Here is a 26,083-nt window from a genome sequence, read left to right as displayed (position 1 = left end):
TCTCATGCTCATGTCCTTCTCCTTTTGTGTTCTCTGTTCCTCTGGGGCCATTTGCTTCCTCCCCATGTGTACGTTTGTTTGCTCTTTCACGTGTGGTCCTTTGATGGTTTGTGTGGCTTCTTGTGGGTGACCATGTCTCGTCCACAGAGTCCTCCAGATGGTCTGATAATCACAATGACTGCTTGGTCCTTCCCAGCCCTGCCTGCCAGATTCATAGAAGATGTGAAAAACCAGGAGGCCAGAGAAGGGGCCACGGCCGTGCTGCAATGTGAGCTGAGCAAGGCGGCCCCCGTGGAGTGGAGGAAGGGGTCTGAGACCCTCAGAGGTGGGGACAGATACAGCCTGAGGCAGGATGGGACCAGATGTGAGCTGCAGATTCGTGGCCTGTCCGTGGCAGACGCTGGGGAGTACTCGTGTGTGTGCGGGCAGGAGAGGACCTCGGCCACACTCACCATCAGGGGTAAACACCACATGTGGCCACCTGAGTGATTCCTGTCTCCTCCCACCTAACCCACATGATCTGTGCTCTCCCAGTGCCTCTTGATGTCATTGCCATCTCATTCAGTCACTCCCCTGTGTGACACATCCCACAAATGCACTTGGAACCCACTTGGATGACCTAATCTAGGGCCTGGGAATATGCACCTCAGGGGTGAATAGGGCAGGGACCCAAAGGAGAGCCCCACAGACAGACGTCAGGGTCCAGGAGAGCTGTCTGGGGCCACTGGCATCTTGCTGGGGCTTGCACATGTGCGCGGGCTCTGGGGCCCCAGGCCTAGAGGTGAGGGCCTGTGTTTCTGCTGATGGACATGCACAGTAGGGTTGGGGGCTCACCGAGGAGGTGGTCAGGCCAGGCCCCACTAAATCTGCTGAGAGTGTTTGAGTGGTTCTTGTGGTCATGCCAGGCTCCTGAAGGACTGCTGCCTTTATCTGCTCGGCAGACACAGCAGAGCACTGCATCTGGGTAACTTCACAGCAGATATTTATTTTCTCAGACTTCTGGAGTCTGAAATTCCAAGATCAAGGAGTCACTCGGTTGGTTTCTCCTTAGGCCTCTTCTCTTGGCTTGTAGATACTCTGGTCATATTGGATTGGGCCCATCATAACAACCTCATTTTACCTTTCAAAGATACTATTTCAATACAGTGACATTGTGAAGTACTAGGGGTTAGGATTTCAACATACATGGATTTGGTGAGGGGACTCAATTCAGACCATGACATTCTGCCCTCTGGCTTCCCACAATTAATTACCGTCTAACATGCAAAATACACTTACTCCTTCCTAACAGCCCGTAATCTTAACCCATTCCAGCATCAACTCAAAATCAAAATCTCATCTGAATGCATCTAAGTCAAGCATGAGGGAGGTGAAGTATGAGTCATTCCAAGGCAAAATTCTTCTTCAGTTGTGAAGCATGAAACCAGACAAGTTTTGTGCTTCCAAAATGCAGTGGTGGTGCAGGCATAGGATAGACGTTCCTGTTCAAAAGAGGGGAAGTTGGAAAGAAAAAATGGGTCATGGATCTTATGCAGGTCTGAACCTAGCAGAGCAAATTTCACTAGATTTTAAGGCTGGTGACTCAGTACAGTGGCTCACGTCTATAATCCTAGCACACTGGGTGGCCGAGGCAGGAGGATTACTTGAGGCCAGGTGTTCTAGACCAGCCTGGAAAATATAGCAAGACCCTTTTTCTAAAAGAAAAAAAAAAATTGTTAGGTGTGGTGGTGCACATCTGGGGTTCCAGTTACTAGGGAGGCTGAGGCATGAAGATCACTTGAGCCTGGGAGTTTGAGGTTGCAGTGAGCTATAATTGTACCACTGCACTCCAGCCTGGGTGACAGTGAGACCCCATCTCTACCTTTTTTTTAAAGTCTGAAAAATAATTCTCTTTGACTTAATTCCAGTCCTCCATGCCAACCAGAGTGTTATCCCCAATCTCTCAGACCTGGGTAATATCCACTCATCCTTGGGTAACAGCCTCTCCCCCTCCATTCTGGGAAGAGGTGGTCCTGATCCGTGGACCTGTAGTGGCAGTGGCAGCCCTGCTGATGCCTTTGGGGTCATTCTTTTATTTTGAAGGATAAGACATGTTTGCAGCCATACAGTGATATTAGCTCATTCTGTTGAATCCCAGAAGTCTGATAGCCTTCCTTCATTTTATCCCACCTCAATCCAGTTCACTCCAATCTGCTGGTATAAGATTATCAGAAACTGAGTTGGCCTCCCATGCAATTCATGGAGGTCCACACCATCAGACAAGAGGCTTTTCCAGATAACTGCATCTCTATTCCTGGCTTCTGTTGAGATGACTAATTGGATCCATAAATTGCACACCTGGTGCTTTAGCAAATGGTTGTCTAGCCACACCCTTGATGTTCTCTTCAGAACAGTTTCTCATTTTTTACCATGTGGTTAGGCTGAAGAATTTCCAAAGTTTCAAGTATTGGTTCCTTTTTTATTTACAATTCCTTCTTCAATTTATTTCCCTCCTCTTGCACTTTACAATAAGCAGCAAAGAGAAAACAGGTTTCACCTTCAACACTTTACTTAGAAATTTCCTCAACTAAACGTGCAAAATTTTATTGTTTCTTAGTCCTACCTTCCACACACAACAACACAATTCAGACAAGTTCTTTGCCACTTAATAATGAGGATCGCCTTTCCTCCCCTTTCCAATAACCTGTTCTTTATTTCCATCTGAGGTCTGACCAGATGTCCATCTTTTTTAATGTCCATCTTTCCATGAACAGGTTGTTCATAGCAATCTAGGTTTTTTCCAACATGCACTTCAAATATCATCCAGCCTCCACCCATTACCCAGTTCCAAAGCCACTTCCACATTTTTAGATAATTGTTACAATGGCACCCTACTCCTGGTACCAATATTTGTGTTAGTTTTCTGACTAGATGTCTGAGGTGAAGTGTTATTAGGTTGACTTCCTCTGAGGCTTCTCTCCTTGGCTTGTTGATGCAGTCTTCTGTTTTTTCACGTGGTCACTCCTCAGTGTGTCTCTGTGTCCTAATATCTGCTTTTTATAAGGACACCAGTCATATTGGAGTTGGGCACACCCTGACAACCTCATTTAACCTTAGTTACCACTTTAAAGGCCCTATCTTTAATACAGTCATGCTCTGAGGTTCTAGAGGTTAGGTTTGAATGTATGAATTTGGGGGGACACAATCAGACCATAACGGGGTAACCAGGGTGGGGCTTGCTCCATTGTACCTTGTGAGCTCTCACTTTGCTTAGAGTCAGGAGGGAAGAGAGGACAGCAGGTTGAAGGGTCAGAGGTGTGGTGTAGAAGCCGCATCTGGAGTCTGTTGGGGGTTTTGGTGATTGAGCCAAGGCAATGTGTATCCAGTAAAGTCAGGACAGGAGCAGTGAGGTGGAGACAGCAGGTCCTTGTGTGGGCTGGGATGGTTGGCAGTGAGCCGAGGTATGCCCATGCATGAACAGTGCTGGATGGAAGCCCTGCCTGGGATGGGTATCTCCTGTATGAGAATGGGGAAGCAGGTGTCAGGACAAGGAGGTGCCTCCTGTGAGGCTGGAGAAAGAGAGAGAAGAGAGAGATGTATCACATTATTGCATATGTGGAAGTTGCAGGAGCCTGTCTTGCTTCCTAGTAATGATAGGACATGGGTAGGACAAGATGCCCTTTGAGAAGAGATCCAGGATGGAGCCCATCTCTCAGCCAATCTGCACCTCATAGGCAGAACACAGGAAGACCTCAGTCTCACATGGTCTTTGGTCCGCCTTATCCCATGTCTTCGAGATCTGCTTCTGTTTCCTTCCTAGATAATCAGGTTGCGTCCCTCAGATCCTCCAGAGGGTTTGATGGCTTCTGTCCATGTGACCTTTCCTAGCCCTGCCTGCACGATTCACTCAAGATCTGAAGACCAAGGAGGCCTCAGAAGGGGCCACAGCTACACTGCAGTGTGAGCTGAGCAAGGTGGCCCCTGTGGAATGGAAGAAGGGTCCTGAGACCCTCAGAGATGGGGGCAGATACAGCCTGAAGCAGGATGGGACGAGGTGTGAGCTGCAGATCCATGACCTGTCTGTGGCGGATGCTGGGGAATACTCATGCATGTGTGGACAAGAGAGGACCTCGGCCACACTCACCATCAGGGGTAAAGTCCATCTGTCCAGATCTGCGTTCTGGTGTCCAGTTGTTCACTTCTTGCCATCAATCTCTGCTCATTGCGTGGTCTCCCCCAGACTGCCACACTCTTCACGTCATGCCACACTATCCCTTCCAGCTTCCTGGGCTGCTGAAAGAACCAGAAGAAACTCTCATCTACATCCAGATTCCCTCTCCTGTGATACTGTGGGCCCTGTTCTATTGGATTCTGTCTTGTCTTTCATCTTGTCATGTCCTATCTACCAGCGCTTTCCAAGGAATTTAATGTTCTCTGTGTTTTCTGACCCTCTCTGGCCCTGCATGGCAGATTCACGTTATCTCTGAGGCCTGAGGAGCCCACGAAGGGGCTCCTTCGTGGTTACTTCGTGATGTTACCAGGCTGAACAGAGGGAATCTACAGCCTGTGCTTGGCATACCCTGCATGTGGTCTGTGTCCAGTTGGGCTTTGTGTCTTCTCTGTGCCATCCATGTCCTGTCTTTTTCATGTGCTCAGTGTAATTGTGTCCATGTCTTTCTGATCCCTCCACCAGCCCTGCCTGCCAGGTTCACAGAGGGTCTGAGGAATGAAGAGGCCATGGAAGGGGCCACAGCCACACTGCAATGTGAGCTGAGCAAGGCAGCCCCTGTGGAGTGGAGGAAAGGCCTTGAGGCTCTCAGAGATGGGGACAAATACAGCCTGAGACAAGACGGGGCTGTGTGTGAGCTGCAGATTCATGGCCTGGCTATGGCAGATAACGGGGTGTACTCATGTGTGTGTGGGCAGGAGAGGACCTCAGCTACACTCACTGTCAGGGGTAAAGAACCTATGTGGCCATGTGGGCTTGTGGCTTGGTGTATACACCTCTCTGTGTCACCACCTTCTGCCTCCAAATGTGACACATCTCCTGTGGAAACCCTGTGATTGTCTGTCCTCTAACTGGGGCCCTCTAGGTATCTCCTGCCTCCCCTTCTCATCAGTAGATGTCCTCCTGCTCATGCATGTCCCTGTGTGTTCTCTGTGCCTCCTGGGCCATTTGCCTTCTCATTGTTTATATATTGCTCATCTTGCTATGGTCCTTTGGTGGTTTGTGTGGCTCCTTATTGGTGTCCATGTTCTGTCCGAAAAATCCTCCAGACAGTCTGATGATATCAGTGACTGTTTGGTCCTTCTCAGCCCTGCCTGCCAGATTCATAGAGGATATGAGAAACCAGAAGGCCACAGAAGGGGCTACAGTCACACTGCAATGTAAGCTGAGAAAGGCGGCCCCCGTGGAGTGGAGAAAGGGGCCCAACACCCTCAAAGATGGGGACAGGTACAGCCTGAAGCAGGATGGGACCAGTTGTGAGCTGCAGATTCGTGGCCTGGTCATAGCAGATGCTGGAGAATACTCGTGCATATGTGAGCAGGAGAGGACCTCGGCCACGCTCACTGTCAGGGGTAAAGACCACATGTGACCACCTGAGTGACTTCTGTCTTCCCCCACTTAACCCACATGTTTTGTGCTCTCCCAATGTCTCTCAATGTCGTTGACATTTTATTCAGTCACTCATCTGTGTGGTCCGTCTCACAAATGCATGCTGAGGACCCACTTGGATGGCCTAATCTAGGGCCTGGGCATACAGACCCCAAGGGTGAATAGTGCAGGGTCCCCAGGTGTCAGGAAGGGAGAGCAGCAGGCAGGTGTCAGGGTCCAGGAGAGCTGTCTGGGGCCCCTGCCATCTTGCAAAGGCCTGTGGATGTCCACCAGCTCTTGAGCCTCAGGCATGGAGGTCAGGAAATGTATGTCCTTTGACAGACATAGCGATGGCTCAGGCCAGGCCCCTCTTCAGGCTGGTGAGTGTTCTGATTGATCCTTGTGGTCATTCCAAGCTTCTAAAGGAGTATTGTCTTCATCTGCTCAGGCTAACGTAACAAAGCACTGCAGACAGGGTGGCTCAAATAACACAGATTTATTTTCTCAGAAGTATGGGGCTGAAATCTCAAGATCAAGATGTCAGCTCCTCTCTTCTTGTAGACAGCTGTCTTCTCCCCATGTCTTCACATGGATGTCCCTCTGTGTGCATATGTGTGTCCTAACCTCTTTTTATAAGAGCACCAGTCATACTGGATTTGGAACCACCCTAACAACCTCATTTTACCTTTCAATGATTGTCTTTAAATACAGTGATATTCTGACGTGTACTGGGGGTTAGGACTTCAACATATGCATTTTTTCTGAGGCACAATTCAGACCATAACACTCCACCATCTGGATTCTCAAAATTCATGGCCTTCTCACGTGCAAAATATGTTTGCGTCTTCCTAACAGTCCCAAATCTTAGCCCATTTCAATATCAACTAGTCCAAATCACCTCTAAATATCATCTGAGTCAACTGTGAGGGAGATAAAGTGTGACTTATACAGAGGCAAAATTTTTCTTCATCTGTGAGGCTGTGAAATCAGACAAGTTATTTGTTTTGAAGTCACAATGGTGGGACAGGCATAGGATGGACATTCTGAATCAGGGAGAAACTGGAAAGGAGGAATGAGTCACGGGTCCCAAGTAAGGTGTAACCCTAGCAGGACAAATATCATTAGGTTTTAAGGCTTTGGATTAATACCTAGTCCTCTCGACCCAACAGGGTTGCAACTCTACCCCCTCAGCCCTGAGTGGAGGTGTCTGGCTCTCTGTAACTGAGGAGGAGACAGCCTTACTTCCAGGCCTGTGCCCTCTACCCTCTGGTTATAATGCCATTCCTGTCAACTCCTGAACCAACTTTTGGGTCATTATTCCTTTTTCTTACAGAATATCTTGTTTATATCCATGTAGCTCTATTGGCCCATCCTGTGGATTCTCAGAAGTCTGACATCCTTCCTTCATTTTGTCCCATCTCTGTTCGAATCAGTTCAAGCTAGCAGCATTTCCTCTGGTATAAAGGTCTCAAAAACTTTGTCCCATGTGATCCATGTGGGTCAAAGCCACCAGACAAAAGAATTCTCCACAGATCTTTCCTTGATAATCTTATTTTTATTACTGGCTTCTGCTGAGAGGGCTGAATGGATCCATAAACCACACACCTGATCTGTTTAGCAAATGGTTGTCCAGTGTGGATATTCTCCCCAGAATAATGCTTTCTCATTTTTTTTTTGCAGTATGTATAGCCTGAAAATTTTTCTGTATCTTCAAGCTCTGGTTCCTTTTTGCTTAACAAATCCTTTTTGAATTTATCTCTCTCCTCTCACATTTTCATATTAGAGAGAAATCAGGCTATGGTTTCAATTCTTTGGTTAGAAACTTCCTCAGGTAAATATATCCAATTTTGTTGTTTGCAAGTCCTACCCTCCACAAAACACTAGAATAAAATTTGACCAGGTTTTTGGCTACTTTATAACAGTGATTGTCTTTCTCCAGTTTTTAATAATATGTCCCCCGTTGTCATCTGAGGCTTGACCAGAATCACTTTTAACACCCATGTTTTCATCGACAATTGCTGCCTGCAAACACTGTTTTTTGGCATGCACCTGAAATATCTTTCAGCTACCTCCCATTACCGAGTTCTAAAGCCACATCCACATTTATAGGTATTTGTTCCTTTGGCACCCCACTCCTGGTACCAAAGTCTGAATTTGTTTGCTTGGGTTGCCATAAAGAAAATGTCATAGACTGGGTGGTATAAATAACAGAAATCTATTTCCTCACCATTCTGGAGGCTAGATGGTTGAGATCCAGGTGTCAGTACGGTTGGCTCCTTCTGAGGCCTCTCTCCTTTGCTTGTAGACAGCCATTTTCTCTGTGTCTTCACTGGTCCTTCTCTGTTTGTGTCCTAATCTCCTTTTCTTATAAGGACAGCATTTATATTGGATTAGATACCACCCTTGTGATCCCATTTAGCATTAATCACCTCTTTAAAGGCCCTATCTCAAAAACAGTCATATTCTGAAGTAGTGGAAGTTAGGACTTCAACATTTGACTTCTGTAGAAACACAACCCATAGCAGTCTATGGCTATGTAATCGGGTTAGGCCCTGCTCTGCTAACTTGTGAGCCCCCTGCCTGGAGTCAGGAGGCAAGAGAGAATGGTAGATTGGAGGTTCAGAGGTGTGGTTCAAGGCCACATTTGGTGTCTGTCATGATCTAGGTGATATGAGTCAGGGTAATATGTGGGAATGTGGGTTCAGTAGGGTCAGTCTAGGAGTATGTTGGATGGAGGTAGCAGGGCCTTGTGTGGGCTGGGATGTTGTACGGTGCACCAGGTATATCTAGGCATGGGCACTGCTGGATGGAAGCCCTGTCTGGTCAGGCTATCTCTTGTGTGAGGGATGACAATGGGGCAGTGGATGTTCGGACCTGAAGGTGTCTGCTGTGTCATCATAGAGAGATGTCCATCACATTATTGCATATGTGGGTTGCAAGTTGGAGGAGCCTGTCTTGCTTCCCCATAATGAAAGTTCACAGGTAGGATAAGATGCCCTCTGAGAAGAGATCCAGGATGGAGCCCATCTCCCACCCAATCTGCACCTCACAGGCAGAATGCAGGAAGTCCTCACTGTCAAATGCACTTTGGTCCGCCTCATCCCAAGTCCCTCCAGCCTTCCTGCTTCTGTTTTCTTCCTGGATGTTCAGGTGTGTCCCTCAGATCCTCCAGAGGGCTTGATGGCTTCTGTCCATGTGACCCTTCCTACCTCTGCCTACCCAATTCACTCAAGATCTGAAGACCAAGGAGGCCTCAGAAGGGGCCACAGCCACATTGCAGTGTGAACTAAGCAAGGTGTCCCTGTGGAGTGGAAGAAGGGACCTGAGACCCTCAGAGATGGGGACTGTGTTCTCTGTTCCTCCTGGGCCGTGTGCTTTCTCACCATCTGTATATTCATTTGCTTATTCTGTCATGGTCCTGTGGTGGTTTGTGTGCCTCCTCGTGTGTGTCTGTGTTCTGTCCACAGAGTTGTCCAGTTAGTCTGATGATCTCAGTGTCTGCTTGGTCCTTTCCAGCCCTGCCGGCCAGATTCATAGAAGATGTGAGAAATCACGAGGCCACAGAAGGGGCCACAGCTGTGCTGCAGTGTGAGCTGAGCAAGGCGGCCCCCGTGGAGTGGCGGAAGGGGTCTGAGACCCTCAGAGATGGGGACAGATATAGCCTGAGGCAGGACGGGACGAGGTGTGAGCTGCAGATTCGTGGCCTGGCTGTGGAGGACACTGGAGAGTATTTGTGTGTGTGCGGGCAGGAGAGAACCTCAGCTACACTCACTGTCAGGGGTAAAGATCCTGTGTGGTCACATGGACTTGTGGCTTGGAATCTATGTGTCTCTGTGTCACCACCTTCTACTTCCAAATGTGGCACCCCTGTGGGAACCCTGAGGTTGTGTGTCCTCTAACTGGGGTCCTCTGGGCATCTCCTGCCTCTGCTTCTCCTCATCAGGAGATGTCCTCCTGTTCATCCCCATCCCTGCGTGTTCTCTGTTCCTCTTGGGCCATGTGCTTTCTCGCCTTCTGTACATTCATTTGCTTATTCTGCCATGGTCCTTTGGTGGTTTGTGTGGCTCCTCGTGTGTGTCTGTGTCCTGTCCACAGAGTTGTCCAGACAGTCTGATGATCTCAGTGACTGCTTGGTCCTTCCCAGCCCTGCCAGCCAGATTCATAGACAACATGACAAACCAGGAGGCCAGAGAAGGGGCCACGGCCACACTGCACTGTGAACTGAGCAAGGTGGCCCCTGTGGAGTGGAGGAAGGGACCTGAAACCCTCCGAGATGGGGACAGACACAGCCTGAGGCAGGATGGGACCAGGTGTGAGCTGCAGATTCATGGCCTGTCTGTGGCAGATGCCGGGGAGTACTCGTGCATGTGTGGGCAGGAGAGGACCTCAGCCACACTCACGATCAGGGGTAAAGATCACATGTGGCCAAGCAAAGCCATGTTCTGGTGTGCCAGTATTGATTTCATGCCATCCGTCTCCACTCATTCCATGTTGTCTCCCTGTGTCCATGTCATCCTGTTCCCATAATTCCCCAGAATCCCTTCCAGCCTCCCGGACTGTTGCAGAAACCAGGAGAAAGCAGCATCTCTAGCCAGCTCCCACCTGTGTATCAGCATGGGCTCAGTCACATTGCCCTGTTGGGCTCTATGTCTTGTCCTCCATTCCCTCATATTCTGTCTACTGAAGTGCTCCAGATGATCTGATTTCCATGTGTGTCTGGCCCTCTTCAGCTCTATATGTGCCAGATTCATATAAAGACCGAGGTGTGAGGAGGCCACAGAGGGGGCCATGGTCATGTGCTGTACAGCCTGGACTGAGGGAAGCCACAGTGCACAGCCTGTGCTCAGCACATCCCGATGTGGCTCATGTCCATTTGGGTTCTGTGTCTTTTCTGTGTCATCCATGTCCTGTCTCTTCTGTGGGCTCAGAGGCATGATTGTGTCCATATCTTCTGACCTCCCCAGCCCTGCCCGCCAAGTTCACAAAGGGTCTGAGGAATGAAGAGGCCACAGAAGGGGCCACGGCTATGTTGCAGTGTGAGCTGAGCAAGGTGGCCCCTGTTGAGTGGAGGAAGGGACCTGAAACCCTCAGAGATGGGGACAGATACAACCTGAGGCAGGATGGGACCAGATGTGAGCTGCAGATTCATGGCCTGTCCGTGGCAGACACTGGGGAGTACTCATGTGTATGTGGTCAGGAGAAGACGTCGGCCACTCTCACTGTCAAGGGTAATGACCACACGTGGCCACATGGACTGATGTGGGTGTGTGTCCTTCCTCTGTGGGCAGTTGCAGGCACCGCACACCTTCTCCTTGTGGATGCTCCTTTCCTCTTCCTCCTGCTGTTTCCTCTGTCCCCTCTGCTCATGGGTTCCAGCGTTATCCTGTGCCCTGGTGTCTGTACTGAGCTTCAGCCATGTGACCTTGTGTACCAGTCATGGTTGTAGGGAAGGAATTCCCACCTTGTTTCCCTCCCACTGCCTCCCATCACCACCTAATCAATCCAACTTTCTGCCATCCTTCATTTGAGACCTGGAGTCTTTTAGCCACAGGGTCTCATGTCCTTCTCGGAGGGAGGCCTCTGGCACCCAGGAAAGGGAGGCAGGACCTAGAGCCCTGGGCCCTGCAGGCTGGCCCTGGTTCTCAGTGTAGCCTTGTAGGGCAAACAGCCCCCGTGGCACTTGAGGGTCTAAGGGAACCTGGTCCCTGCCCTGGAGTCTGGGGGACACGGCCCTGTCCTGGGGTCTGGAAGACACGGCCCCACTCTGGAGTCTGAATACACATCCCTGCCCTGGGATTTGGGTGCCCACAGAAGGGAGGTGGAACCTATAGCCCTGGGCCCTGGCCTCGCCCTGGGATCTGGGGGACTCAGCTCTGCTCTCAGGTCTTGGGTACAGGGCCTCACCCTGGGTTCTGAAGTACACATCCCTGCCCTGGGCTCTGGGGTGTGTGGCCCTTTGGGGGCTGGGTGGGGGGGCCCTGGGTGAGAGGACAGCCTCCTAAGCCCTGGGTAGATGTAGCCCCTCCGTGCTTTCCCACCACACTGCCTCCTCACTCCTGAATCACAGACTGGTGGTCCCCAGTACCATCTGAGGCAGCACTGCCTGTGGAGCCAGGCCAGGGAGCTGGGAGGAGCCCAGGCCCTCATCTGCTGGCCTGGAGAGCGATGCCTGGTATAGATCTGGAGCTGACCCTGCCCCCTGCCCCCTGCAGCCCCACAGCCAGTGTTCCGGGAGCCGCTGCAGAGTCTGCAGGCGGAGGAGGGCTCCACGGCCACCCTGCAGTGTGAGCTGTCTGAGCCCACTGCTACAGTGGTCTGGAGCAAGGGTGGCCTGCAGCTGCAGGCCAATGGGCGCCGGGAGCCACGGCTTCAGGGCTGCACCGCGGAGCTGGTGTTACGGGACCTACAACGTGAAGACACTGGCGAATACACTTGCACCTGTGGCTCCCAGGCCACCAGTGCCACCCTCACTGTCACAGGTGGGCTCCCAGGCTAGCGTGGCCCAGGATATAGCGCAGTTCCTGTGCTTTGGGCGGACCCTCGGGGCTGCCTTCCCACCTGGGGCTCCCAATTGAGACGGCTCCACAGGGTGGGAGTCCTACCTGCCTTGAGGCCCTGCCTCCTTCCTCGTAGCTGCTCTGATGTGGTTCCCCCTCCCCACTCTGCCCTGCATTACACCTGTTAGTTCCCCCTTATAGCTCCTCAGGGACCTGCCCTCATGCCCTGCTCCCTCCCCTGCAGCTGCGCCTGTGCGGTTCCTCCGAGAGCTGCAGCCCCAGGAGGTGGATGAGGGAGGCACTGCACACTTACGCTGCGAGCTGAGCCGGGCGGGTGCGAGCGTGGAGTGGCGCAAGGGCTCCCTACAGCTCTTCCCTTGTGCCAAGTACCAGATGGTGCAGGATGGTGCAGCTGCAGAGCTGCTGGTACGCGGAGTGGAGCAGGAGGATGCGGGTGACTACACGTGCGACACGGGCCACACGCAGAGCATGGCCAGCCTCTCTGTCCGTGGTGAGCTGCTCACCAGCCCCTGCCTCCCACAGCCCCTCACTCTTGGTCAGTGGCAAGGGGCACTAAGCATCCCTTCCTGCATACTCCCCAGTCCCCAGGCCCAAGTTCAAGACCCGGCTTCAGAGTCTGGAGCAGGAGACAGGTGACATAGCCCGGCTGTGCTGTCAGCTGAGTGATGCAGAGTCGGGGGCCGTGGTGCAATGGCTCAAGGAGGGCGTGGAGCTGCATGCAGGCCCCAAGTACGAGATGCGGAGCCAGGGGGCCACGCGGGAGCTGCTGATCCACCAACTGGAGGCCAAGGACACGGGCGAGTATGCCTGTGTGACAGGCGGCCAGAAAACCGCTGCCTCCCTCAGGGTCACAGGTGAGTGGTGGGGCCTCCCAGAGGAGAGGGTGAGCCTGCCATCCGACTCCCTTATGGTTGCCTTCTGGGTGCACCTGAGTCCCCTGCTCTCATGCTGTCTTCCTCCTCACCCCTGCACCTCCCGGTGTACCTGTCAGGGCTCTCTGAGAGAACCTGGGCAGCAAGGAAACAGGCTGCAGCCCCTCAAGCCCACCCCTGAGGCCGGTGTGTGGGTGCCCTGCTGAGCCCCCACCTGTTTCTTCTGCAAGCCTTGCCTCCCTGCTGTGCTAGCCAGGGAGGAGCTGGCTGCAGTGTGGGAGTAGACAGGCAGTCGAGTGTCCCACGACCCCTCCCCATTCCTGAGACACAACTGCCCTCTTGGCCCACACCTCCAGCCCAGTTTCTGTCCCCAAAGAGCTCAGTGTCATGGCGGGATCTGTGCTTGTGAGCACATCAGGGGACAAAAGCCATGTGGGACAGATGGGCCATGGCAGAAGAGTGTGAGAGTGCCCAGGAAGGCTTCCTGGAGGAGGGGGCATGGGAGCTTGGCCTGGGTTCTTTTACTTGGCTGGTAAAGGGAACCATCTCGCCCCACCCCTCAGAGCCTGAGGTGACCATTGTACGGGGGCTGGTTGATGCGGAGGTGACGGCCGATGAGGATGTTGAGTTCAGCTGTGAGGTGTCCAGGGCTGGAGCCACAGGCGTGCAGTGGTGCCTACAGGGCCTGCCACTGCAAAGCAATGAGGTGACAGAGGTGGCTGTGCGGGATGGCCGCATCCACACCCTGCGGCTGAAGGGCGTGACGCCCGAGGACGCTGGCACTGTCTCCTTCCATTTGGGAAACCGTGCTTCCTCTGCCCAGCTCACCGTCAGAGGTAGCCACAGGCGGGCCCCACCAGTGACTGCATGGGGTGAGAATGTCTGGGCCCTGCTGGGTACGGAGACATACGGCAAAGGTTCCTGCCTTTGGAGGCTGGGGGCCTGGCAGGGAGGTGGACCTGTGAGCTGGCATTTCAGGGCGGCCCTAGGATGTCAGGGGAGAATGGGCTGAGCCAGGCTGGTGGGGCAGGTTGTCGTGGGCTTCCAGTAGGCTGACACAGTGTTGGAGTTTGGGTCTTGGCCCTTGCAGGGGGGCCACTTCAAACCATAGCCCACTCCCAGCCCTCGGTCATCTGCACCATCTCCTCTAGTTCTCACACTAGTCCCATTTACCCACCTGTCATCCATCCTTTCATTCATCTGTTTATCCATTCACCCATCCATCCACCCATTCACTATCCATCCATCCATCATCCATCCATTATCCATCGATCCATCCACAATCCATCTATTTATCCACTGATCAGCCATCCATCCATCCACCCATTATCCATCCATTCATTCTTCCATTGATCCATTCACCCATCCACTGTCCATTAGAGCAGGATCTGCCTGCAACTGGAATGGGGAGCTGAGAACAGGCCCCCATGTGCATGTCTTTGTGCACTAGGGGAGGATACCCAGGGATAGACTCCCGGGACGATGAGACTGTGTTGATTGAGGGGGCACCTCAGATGCTGAGGCTGACACCCATGCCTCCCCTGTGTCCAGCTCCTGAGGTGACCATCCTGGAGCCCCTGCAGGACGTGCAGCTCAGTGAGGGCCAGGATGCCAGCTTCCAGTGCCGGCTATCCAGAGCTTCAGGCCAGGAGGCCCGCTGGGCTTTAGGAGGGGTGCCCCTGCAGGCCAACGAGATGAATGACATCACTGTGGAGCAGGGCACACTCCACCTGCTCACCCTGCACAAGGTGAGGCCTCTGGGACCTGAGTGTACCAGGACGGGGATGCTTCCAACTCCATTCAGGAAGGCCTTCCACCAGGGGGTTGTGCTGGGGAGGTGATGAGCTCCTGTCATTGAGGTCTGGCAAGCTGACTGGGCTCCTTCTGGTCGGGATGGGGGCTCCCAGGGCCAAGCATGTCTCTCCCTGCTTCCTAGGTGACCCTTGAGGATGCTGGAACTATCAGTTTCCACGTGGGCACGTGTAGCTCTGAGGCCCAGCTGAAAGTCACAGGTGGGCAGCCCCTTTCCACACTGGTCGCTCTGCCTGCAGATGCCCAGTTTCCTGGGCACCAGCACAACCTACCCAGTGGCAGCTGTCAGCGGGCGGGGGGCAGAAACCCAAGACTTCCAACAGTGATCTTGTCTTGGGGCTGGCAATTTTCCAACCCCTGGCCACTGAAGCCATGGACCAGAGAGGTCACTGGGGGGTAGGCTGGTAGAGGTAGTCTTGAGAAATTCCAGGGTGTGTGTGGGGTCCCTGTCCAGGATTAATGCCACCTGCGGGAGGGAGATGGGGGGCCCAGCTGCCATAGGCTTGGGCCCTAAGGTGGAGGCAGGACCTTCCTGACTTCCACCCTCCAAACGCCTACTCCTATGATATGGATGCACGCACATGCCAATGCATCCATGTTTATACACATCTGCATGCCTAGACAGGCTCAAAGGTGCAGATGCAAAAGCATGCCTATGACAAGTATATGGATTTGGGCAACCATGCAAACAAGGTTTTAGGAACCTTCAGCTTGGCTCATACCTTGCCCCCAGAGCTGGTCATCCCTGAGTGCTAGTTCTTGAGTGCTCTTCCCCTACTGTCCTACCTTTAGGTCTCAAACGGGTCCCATCTGTGTACTCATCATCCATCTATTCATTCATCCATTTATCCATTTACCTATCCACCTTCCACCCATCTGCTATCCACCATCCATCCATCCATCCATCCATCCATCCATCCATCCATCCATCCATCCATCTGTCCATTCATCTATCATCCATCCTTCTATCGTCTGTCCATCAATCCATTCATAATCCATCCATTCATCCATTTATCATCCATACAGCTACCATCCATCCATTCACCATCCACCATCCATCCATTCACCATCCACTCATCCACCATCCATCCATTTACTATTCATCTATCCATCCCGCTGTTCATCCATATATCCATCCATCGGCCCATTCACACATTCACCATCCATACATCATTTATACATCATCCACTCATCTATTCATTATCCATTCACACACCCACCATCCATCCACCCACCCACTGATCCATCTGCTATCCATCCATTTACTATCCATCTATCCATCCACTGTCCATTCACCCATCCTTCCATTCATCTACCATCCACCCATCCATCCATCTACCATCATCTACCCTTCCCCCATCCACTCATGTATTCATCACTCACTCATCCACTATTCACCTATCTTTTCATTCATCCACCACCTATCCACCATCCATCATACATTCACAATCCATTTGCTATCCATTCATTCACCGTAGAATATACCCTCTAAGCTCCTACCCTTAACCAAGTCCTGAACCTCATGATGGACCAGATGCAGTCTGCCTTCAGGGGGTCTCCAATCTGTTGGAGGAGTTGGACATGGAGATAGTGTGTCCTTCATCCTAGATGCCACCTCCCACTCCCAAGTCCTTAAAAGGAGACAGATGCAGTCAGTTCTGTTGCCTGTGGGTTTGGGAAAGGTTCCAGATGCTAGTGCCCTCAAGTTGAGTGATGAAGATGGGAAGTTTCCCAGGTGTCCTGAGCAGGGGCAGGATAGCAGGGGCCTGGTGTATTCATCAGAGTGGGCAACTGTATGGAGCAGCATGGAGCTGGGCTGTGCTTTGGCCCCTCTCTAGGTGAGGTATTCTCAGCCTGGGTGAGCTGGCTCATGTACAGACACCTGGCTATGACCTTTTGGTGAGGGCCCTGGCACAGGTGTGTAAATGGGTGCCCATCCCAGGCCCAGGTAGGTGTTGTGGTGGAAGAGCTTGGGAACTTGCTGGAGACAAGAATGAAGAGTTGGTGGGGCAAGATGAGGAGGTGGTCAGATGTGCACTTGGGGAAGACAGTCAAGGGAAGTTTGGGAGCTGGTGCTGGGGTGTCAGTGGTGCACACGAGGAAGTGCATGGAGAGGCTTCCAGTGGAGGGCCTGCTTGGGTGGGCACAGGGCCTGATTTGCCTGGTGTTGTCCTGATGGGTGGCTGGTATCTCTGTAAGTTCTCCCTACTCACGCTTCCTCACCCCATGGGATGGAAGTGTCTGGGCTTTGCCAACTGCAGTTTCTCTCTCTTTGTGAGGAAGCTCACAGGATGGTCTCAGGAAGTTTCTCGGGCAAGCAAGGATGGAGGGCGGCATCTCTGTTGCCCGATCCCAGGCAGCAGGTAGTGGAATAAGCCTTTGGTTCTGTGTTCCTCCCTTGCCTGTGGGGTGTGGGGTTCAACTCTGTGGGCAGCAGTAGCCTGGGCACGTTCTCCTATCTGCCGTGACCACCCTGAGTTTCCATCTGAGAAGTGGGTGGGAGGGAGGAGGAGAGTGTGGAAGGCACAGGGCAGGCAGTGACCACAAACATGTCTGGGAAGCTCCTTGAGTTTGGGCCCTGCTGTGTGACCAGGCAGGGAGCAGTTGCCACTCAACATAAGGGCCCTGGAATTCTGGGCTGAAGGGACCTTGGAGGACATCTGGACAAAATGCCCTCTTGGGATGGGAGAAGCGTCCGCTTCCACACCCCCAGGGACAGGGAACTCACTTTCTGAGGTGAACTCCCATCCACTCACAGTAGCAGGCCCTGTGGCTTCTCCTTCCCAACCCACATTGGGTCAGATAAGTCACCAAAGGCCAGAAAGAACTCCAGCCATGGGGCTTGGAGCTTGTCCATTCTGCCTTCTGAGAAGGGCATGTGTGCCTGTCATCAGCCTCCTGTGGGTGAAACCAGGCATGTTCTGAAGGGGTGCGTGGGGGTGCGGGTCTATGAGCTGGGGCTGAGCCACTCTCCACAGGCTCACTGTGGGTGGCCTCTGTGTCTCCCTCTGTGATCAGGGTGGGCCAACTTGCCTGGGTGGATTTCTATTCCCTAACCCTAGGTCACCCTCCTGGTCTGGGTGATGTCTGCTCTGGCAGACCCGAGGGTGGCCCCTGTACCAGTTACTAGCCCCAAGGCTATTCTAGCAAGTCCCACTTTTGGTGGGGGTGAGGGGACAGGGTCTCCTGCTGCCCAGGCTGGAATGCAGTGATGTGAACATAGGTCAGTGTAGCCTCCACCCCCTGGGCTCAAGCGATCCTCCCACCGCAGCTTTGCGAGTAGCTGGGATTACAGGCACATGCCTCCACAGGGTCTCACTATGTTGCCCAGGCTGGTCTTGAACTCCTGGGCTCAAACAGTCCTCCCACCTTGACCTCCCAAAGTGCTGGGATTACAGACATGAGCCATGGTGCCTGGCCAAGTCCCACTTCTGACACCAATTCTAGAGAACAACACACTCACTGTTTTTCTCCTATTATACTCTCACAGCACAGAACACTCTGTGACCAGATGTGTGGGGGCCATACACCAAGCGATTCTCTAGCAGACAGCAACTGGCTGTCCACACTTCAATTCAATTCTGATACTTTCTATGTGGAGTTAGAGTCAGATTTCATAGATTAAGAGCTCAGTCCCACAAGACTGCCCCACTTCAGATGCCAGTGGGAAGTCCCAAGCCACCCACACTTCTGACCGAACAGCTATGAATTGGGGTTCCCACTACCCCTCCTTGAGTTTGATTAACTTGCTAAGACAGCTCCCAGAATTCATAGAAACACTTGTATTGAGCAGCTGTTATAAAGGATACAGCTCAGGAATAGCCATGTGGAAAAGATTTAAAGGGCAAAGGATGGGGGTGGGGGTGGGCATAGACCTTCCATGTCCTCTCTGGGCGTGCCATGCTCCCAGCACTTGCATATCTTCACCAACCTGGGAACTCATCAAATCTCATTTAAGAGCTTTTATAGAGCATAATCTCTGTTCCCCTCTCCCCTTCCTAGAGGTGGGAGGGTGGGAAAATTCCAACCCTCTGAACACTTGGCCTTTCTAGAGGCCCATTCTGATGTTGTCCAGGACCCCTACCTGAGTGACCTCATAAGCATAAACTCAGATGTAGTCAAAGGAGTACATTATGAACACTCAGGAACTTCTGAGGGCTTTAGGAGCAGAGACACAATCTATTCTTGTGCCACACCCCCACACCAGTGAACCCTAAAGTGGCCCAGTCCTGTGGACTCCAGGGTGTCCCAGCCTCGCCCTCCTTCTTACCTTCTTGTGCAGAGGCAGTGCCGTGCCTGGTACGTGGCTTGCAGAATGTGGATGTCTTCGCGGGGGAGGTGGCCACGTTCTCCTGTGAGGTGTCTCACGCGGGTGGGCCGGAGGCCCGCTGGTGGCTGGATGGGACCCTGCTACAGGATGGCCCCCAGAGCGCCATCACTGTGCGAGATGGGATCTTTCACTCCCTCATGCTCTCAGGCCTGGGGGTGGCCGACTCCGGCACTGTCACCTTCCGCGCAGGGCCCCTGGTCTCCACGGCCAAGTTGTTGATTAAAGGTATTGGCCGATGGGAACCTCTGCCATGCTGGCACTTTTGTATGCTTCCTGCGGGCTCCTGGGATCAGGAATTGGCCCCCAGGGCCACAGAGTGGGCACCACTCTATGCATGCTGTCTGCCTACAGTGGCATAGGTGGGCATGGAGGGTGGATGAGAAGTCTGGGCTTAGGGAGTGGTGTAGCTGGACACCAACCTGCTGGCTACCACCCTGCTGGCCACACGTGCCCAGCCATGAAACCCAGTCCCTTGTGGAGGCAAGAGCAGCCCCTGCTGAGCCTATCCCTGCTGTCACCTGCTTCCTCCGCTGTGGGCTCAGTCTGGGTTTGTGCCCTTCTGGGAAAGAGCTGGCCGTATGGGAGCCACCTCCCAGTGACTCACATGGTGCCTTTGCCCCCTGTGCGCCCTCAAAGAAAATGTGGAAGGTTCACCTGGGTCCTGGGGCAAACAGCCATTTGTGGAGTAGGATTTGGACAGTGGAGATGGGACGGGGACCCCAAGAGAGATGGCAGAGTCCTTGCAGAAGGGGCGAGCTGGGCTGGGGCTCTGGCTCCTGAGCCAGGGCCAGAGGGCATGGGGTAGGGGGACTTTGGAGGGTGTGTGTCCCTGTTGGGGCCATGTGCCCAGGGCTAGAGGGAGGTAGGGGCAAAGGGGACCAGGAGGGGCTCCCCCGAAAAGAGACCAAGCCTGACAGTGCTATCTCCCATGGGTGGGGGTGAGGTGTGTCTGCAGCGGATAGCCCTGGGCTGTCGTGGTGGGCCCCCTTCCCTGGGCCATGTGCCAGGCGGTCACTGCTCTGCCATTGCCTGCCACAGCTCTGCGCTTGCTGCCGCTGAAGCCTCTAACGCTGATAGCAGAGGGTGGGATGGCTGTGGTGGCTCAGCTCCGGAGGCTGACATGTGTCCGGCATGTTGGCCGACAGATCCTGTGGTGGAGGTGGTCAGTGCCATGCAGGACTTGGCCGTGGAGGAGGGTGGCTCGGCCGAGCTCCTCTGCCAGTATTCACGGCCCGTGCAGGCCACGTGGAAGATGGACGAGCGGGAGGTGCGCACAGATGGGCACCGTGTCATCATAGAGCAGGACTGGAACGTGGCCAGGCTGACCTTCAGGCCGGCCTTGCCCTGTGACAGTGGCATCTATTCTTGTGAGGCTGCGGGCACCCGCGTAGTGGCCCTGCTGCAAGTGCAAGGTGAGGCCGCCTGGTGAGCAGCCCTAGGCCCGGGGCAGCTTTGGCACAGCTTGGGCTGTGCAGTGATAGTGGAATGGCAGGCAGTGTCCGGTGGCGCTGGGACACAGGTGGCTCAGACAGGTGGGAACAGGCCCCGTAGGTGGCAAGCTCGCTGCACCAGGAGCTGAGCTGTGGGTAGGCATGGCATGCACAGCTGCTGAACTTGTGGCTTCCATGAAGAATGTGTGGCCAAATTCGAGACTCCTACATGTGAACCCACAAGAGAATGAGAAAGGGAGGGGAGAGCAGAGGGCAGTGGATTAGGGAGGAGATCTCTGGTTGTTGTGAGTCTGAGCATGGCATCCCAGGGACCAGGCAGCAGGTCTGGTAGCTCTGTTTGGGGGTGCAGAGAAAGGGGGATGTTCCCAGACCGTGAAGCTGCAGCAGGGCCATGGCGGGTAAAGCATGGCTCTGAGCCTCATGGCTGTGTTTGAGCCTGGTTGTGCGGTTGGCGAGTTTCTAGTCTTGTGAACACCTGTGAGGTTTCTCACCTGTGAGGTCAGAAGCCCAGTGCCAAAGTGGGCAGGGCATAGTGGTGGTGGTGGGGGGTGCTGGGTGACCACAGAGGCAAGCACGGGTGGCTCCACCCTGGACGCTGAGTGCCCACCTCCACATAGCTTCTGGGGAGGGGGCATTTTGTTTGGCTCTTTGTAGTTTTTAGGGCACTCCCAAGGGACGTGGGGACCCTGGAAGCGCGGGCATGGTCTGATCCTCCCTCTCCCCGCAGCCAAGAACACGGTGGTGCGGGGGCTGGAGAACGTGGAGGCGCTGGAGGGCGGCGAGGCGCTGTTCGAGTGCCAGCTGTCCCAGCCCGAGGTGGCCGCCCACACCTGGCTGCTGGACGACGAACCCGTGCGCACCTCGGAGAACGCCGAGGTGGTCTTCTTCGAGAACGGTCTGCGCCACCTGCTGCTGCTCAAAAACTTGCGGCCACAAGACAGCTGCCGGGTGACCTTCCTGGCTGGGGATATGGTGACGTCCGCATTCCTCACTGTCCGAGGTGACTGTGCTGTGCCGGTGCGGGACGGGGTCAGATCCTTCCCACTAGAGACCGCGGTAGGCGGGTGGCAGAGGGGGCGGGGCTGCGGGCTGCAGCTGCAGAGGGGACATCAGTCTCCGAGACCCTCCCGCAGGAGGCTGGGCCGCCGGAGCTGCAGAGGGGCTGAGGCCCTGGGAGCGGCACAAGGGGCAGGGTTCGCCAGGGGCCGGCCCCTCCCACCTGAGGCCGGGAGCCACCCGCTTCGCAGTGGGTAGAAGCCCCCGGGGCCGAGGCCCAGGAGGGGTGGAACGGTGTGGGGCGCCGTGCGCTGAGACCAGAGGCTCTCCGGAGCCAGGAGGGGGACCTGTTGGTCTCTGGGACCCACAGGAGGCTGGGTTGAAGGCAGGCAGGACTGGGGGCCAGATGAGAGGTGTCTCTCGCGGGAGGCTGGGCTGTCTTCTGGAGAGGGGCTTGCTGGGGCCGCAGGTGGGGAGCTTCGGCCTCCCAGACCCCTCCCACCCACGCAGGTGGGACGAACGAGGGTATGAAGCCCAGGCCCTCCCTGCTCCGGCCCTTGCCCTCACAACCCTTCCTTGGGCACATCCGCAGGCTGGCGCCTGGAGATCCTGGAGCCTCTGAAAAACGCGGCGGTCCGGGCCGGCGCGCAGGCCCACTTCACCTGCACGCTCAGCGAGGCGGTGCCCGTGGGAGAGGCGTCCTGGTACATCAATGGCGCGGCAGTGCAGCCGGATGACAGCGACTGGACTGTCACCGCCGACGGCAGTCACCACGCCCTACTGCTGCGCAGCGCCCAGCCCCACCACGCCGGGGAGGTCACCTTCGCTTGCCGCGACGCCGTGGCCTCTGCGCGGCTCACCGTGCTGGGTGGGTGGTGGGCGAGCTCCCTTTTCCCTCCCCTGCAGGTCGGGTCTGGGGCGCGCCCCGCCTCCAGAGCTCGCGAGTGCGTGGGTGACCATCCTGGGCTGGGTTCTGCAGCATCTGCCCACTCCAGAGCCTGGGGTTGACTGCCTGCGGATATGGGCCTGACCATGGGAGTCTGGGAGGCTGCTCTTGGCCAGGCATAACCATGCATGAGCCTACCACCCTGTGGATTCCTAAGGCCAAGGTCCCTTCATCCTGCCCCATCTCCCCCTCAGCTCCCCGGACTCCTAATGCAGATCTGAGCCCAGCTCTGGGGAGACAGGAGGTAGAGAGACTGCCAGGGGCTCTCCATGCTGGGTGGGCTCTGGGCACATATAGTCTCCATGTGACATGCACCTGCAGCCAGTATCAGAGCCCAGTGACTTCCAGAGGGACTGTTGGTGCCGACAGGGAGCCACCCCCCTGACCGGTCCCCCTTTTCCCCAGGCCTCCCTGATCCCCCAGAGGATGCTGAGGTGGTGGCTCGCAGCAGCCACACTGTGACACTATCTTGGGCAGCTCCCATGAGTGATGGAGGCGGTGGTCTCTGTGGCTACCGCGTGGAGGTGAAGGAGGGGGCCACAGGCCAGTGGCGGCTGTGCCACGAGCTGGTGCCTGGACCCGAGTGTGTAGTGGATGGCCTGGCCCCCGGGGAGACCTACCGCTTCCGTGTGGCAGCTGTGGGCCCTGTGGGTGCTGGGGAACCGGTTCACCTGCCTCAGACAGTGCGGCTTGGTGAGTTGCTTCATTGGGGTCTGGGGAGTTCACAGCCCCCACAAGCTGGAGGAGGGAGGGGTCCCCGGGAGTGGGGCCTGCACCCTGGGTGCTTCTTTGCTGATGGGGCCTGTCCTCTGTCCGTGGACGCTGTTCCCCAGCAGAGCCACCGAAGCCTGTGCCTCCCCAGCCCTCAGCCCCTGAGAGCCGGCAGGTGGCAGCTGGTGAGGATGTCTGTCTGGAGCTTGAGGTGGTGGCTGAGGCTGGCGAGGTCATCTGGCACAAGGGAATGGAGCGCATCCAGCCTGGTGGGCGGTTCGAGGTGGTCTCCCAGGGTCGGCAACAGATGCTGGTGATCAAGGGCTTCACGGCAGAAGACCAGGGCGAGTACCACTGTGGCCTGGCTCAGGGCTCCATCTGCCCTGCGGCTGCCACCTTCCAGGGTGCGTTGTCCCTGTCCTTCCAGGTTCCAGGGTGGGGAGCTCTGGTGTGGGGGTGCAGCTTGGCCTTCCTCTCACAGGCTCTCTCAGGGAAGGGCTGAGGGTCCTTTTGAGGACCCCATCACATGGGAGAGACTGAGGCTCCATAGGGAGATGCGGCAAACCCCATGTTGCAGAGCCTTGATGGCGTAGGCCAACCTGCCTGTCCCTGAGCAGGTCCTGGGTGGTGCAGCCCTTGGTTCTCCTATTCTGGTCCCTTTAAGCTTCTGGGCCCCTGCACACAGACATCCCCTGTACTCTGAACCCCCTGAAGCCCCCGGTGCTCTGATCCCTCCCACACTCTGAGGCCTGTTCCCTGAACTCTGAGCCTAATCCTCCCTGCATGGCAGCCAGCACCCCCATGAGTCTAGGCGCTCTATCCCAGAAGCAGGGCCAGAAGGGCTCAAATCAGCCCAATTTGCTTTTGCAGAGTCCTTTCCTGTTCCAGTCATCACATACCCTATGCAGGGAGGTAGACTGAGGCCTCACTCAAAGTGGGGGAGCTGAGGCTCAGGGGCTCTGAGACTTGCAAAGATTGTGCCATCTGAAGTAGCTAGTGCCAGGTGGGGAGAGAGGCCTAGCAAGACCACAGCCCAGCTGCATACTGATAAGCAGCTGAGGTCTGGGATGATGGCTCTGAACTAGCCCACTGACTAGTATTTTGCCTTCCTCAGTGGCACTGAGCCCAGCCTCTGTGGATGAGGCCCCTCCTCAGCCCAGCTTGCCCCCCGAGGCAGCCCAGGAGGGTGACCTGCACCTACTGTGGGAGGCCCTGGCTCGGAAACGTCGCATGAGCCGTGAGCCCACGCTGGACTCCATTAGCGAGCTGCCAGAGGAAGACGGCCGCTCGCAGCGCCTGCCACAGGAGGCAGAGGAGGTGGCACCTGATCTCTCTGAAGGCTACTCCACGGCCGATGAGCTGGCCCGCACTGGAGATGCTGACCTCTCACACACCAGCTCTGATGATGAGTCCCGGGCAGGCACCCCTTCCCTGGTCACCTACCTCAAGAAGGCTGGGAGGCCAGGCACCTCACCACTGGCCAGCAAGGTGAGCCCCCCCAACTTGGCCTGCAAGGAGAGGTCTGAGACCTTCATCATCTATCCATCCATCCATCCGTCCATCCACTATTCATCCATTTGCCATTCATCCACCCATCTATGCATCTACTCATCTATCCATCTTTTCTTCCATTCATCCACTCATCTGCCATTCATCCATCTATCCATGCATCCATTCATCCATCTTTCCTTTCTTCCTTCCATGTATCCATCCATGCATCTTTCTATCCATCCATTCATCCATACACCATTCATCTATCCATCCATTCATGCATCCATCCACCATTCATCCACCCATCCATTCATCTATCCATCCATTCATGCATCCATCCACCATTCATCCACCCATCCATGCATCCATCCATCCATCCACCATTCATCCATCCATCCATGAATGCATCTTTCTAGCCATCGTTCATCCATCCATCCACCATTCATCTATCCATCCATCCATGCATCCATCCACCTGCCATCCACCCATCCATGCATGCATCCATCCACCATTCATCCATTCATTCATGCATCCATCCATCTAAACCACTCATCTACCCATCTATGCATCCATCCATCCATCCTTCCTTCCATCCACCCATCCACCCATCCACCATCCATCCATCTATGCATCCATCCATGCATGCATCCACCCATCCTTTAATTCATCCAACTGCCATCCATCTCTTCAGGCAACCGTTTTTCCATCCTTCCATCCTTCTACCTAATCAATCCATTTATACATCTGTCTTTGCTTACTTTCATCTGTTTATGCATCATCCATCTACCATCCATCCATCCATCCTTCTGTCCATCCATACATGATCCATCCATCAATGCATGCATTTATTCTCTTCTGTCTGTCCACCATCCATCCTTCAATCCATGCATCTGTCTATTCTTCCTTCTATCCATCCATCCATGTATCCATTCTTCCTTTCATTCGTTCATCCATTCATGCATTCATTCTTTCTTCTTTTCATCCACCCGTTTATTTATGTGTCCATCTTTGTTTCCTTTCATCTACTCATCTGCCATGTATTCATATGTTCATCTTTCTTTCCTTTCTTGCATCTATCCATCTATCCATCCACCATCTATCCATCCATGCACACATTCCTCCTTCCATCTAGTCATCCATCCACCCATCTGCCATCTACATACTCATCCATCTATCATCTATTCACCATTCTGCCATCTTTCCGTAATTCTTCCATCCATGCTTGTATCCATTCATCATCCATCTACCATCCTTCCATTTGTCCATGTATGCTTCCGTCCTTCCTTCTTTTCATCTATTCACCCATCCTCCTATCTGACATGCATCCATCTACCCACTATCCATTCATGTATCTACTCACCATCCTGTTATTCATCCATCT

The 26,083-nt window shown here is 54.4% G+C and overlaps 1 protein-coding gene across 1 annotated transcript in view; it reads left to right on the top strand.

The window, feature by feature from the left end:
• OBSCN (obscurin, cytoskeletal calmodulin and titin-interacting RhoGEF) overlaps positions 1–26,083 on the top strand; it is a 169,465-nt gene that overhangs the window by 85,023 nt on the left and 58,359 nt on the right. The window contains exons 47-64 of the mRNA XM_055104619.2: positions 197–460; positions 3,868–4,131; positions 4,673–4,936; positions 5,296–5,559; positions 9,092–9,355; positions 9,720–9,983; positions 10,540–10,803; positions 11,788–12,054; positions 12,317–12,583; positions 12,675–12,947; positions 13,529–13,801; positions 14,517–14,713; positions 14,902–14,977; positions 21,286–21,558; positions 22,147–22,422; positions 22,906–23,193; positions 23,334–23,615; positions 24,326–24,699. Coding sequence (XP_054960594.2) covers positions 197–460; positions 3,868–4,131; positions 4,673–4,936; positions 5,296–5,559; positions 9,092–9,355; positions 9,720–9,983; positions 10,540–10,803; positions 11,788–12,054; positions 12,317–12,583; positions 12,675–12,947; positions 13,529–13,801; positions 14,517–14,713; positions 14,902–14,977; positions 21,286–21,558; positions 22,147–22,422; positions 22,906–23,193; positions 23,334–23,615; positions 24,326–24,699 — 4,694 coding nt within the window. The remainder of the gene's footprint in view (positions 1–196; positions 461–3,867; positions 4,132–4,672; positions 4,937–5,295; positions 5,560–9,091; positions 9,356–9,719; positions 9,984–10,539; positions 10,804–11,787; positions 12,055–12,316; positions 12,584–12,674; positions 12,948–13,528; positions 13,802–14,516; positions 14,714–14,901; positions 14,978–21,285; positions 21,559–22,146; positions 22,423–22,905; positions 23,194–23,333; positions 23,616–24,325; positions 24,700–26,083) is intronic.

This window comes from Pan paniscus, chromosome 1 (genome assembly GCF_029289425.2).
Source record: "Pan paniscus chromosome 1, NHGRI_mPanPan1-v2.0_pri, whole genome shotgun sequence".
Classification (NCBI taxonomy): Eukaryota; Metazoa; Chordata; class Mammalia; order Primates; family Hominidae; genus Pan; species Pan paniscus.
This window is presented reverse-complemented; position numbering and strand designations above follow the sequence as displayed.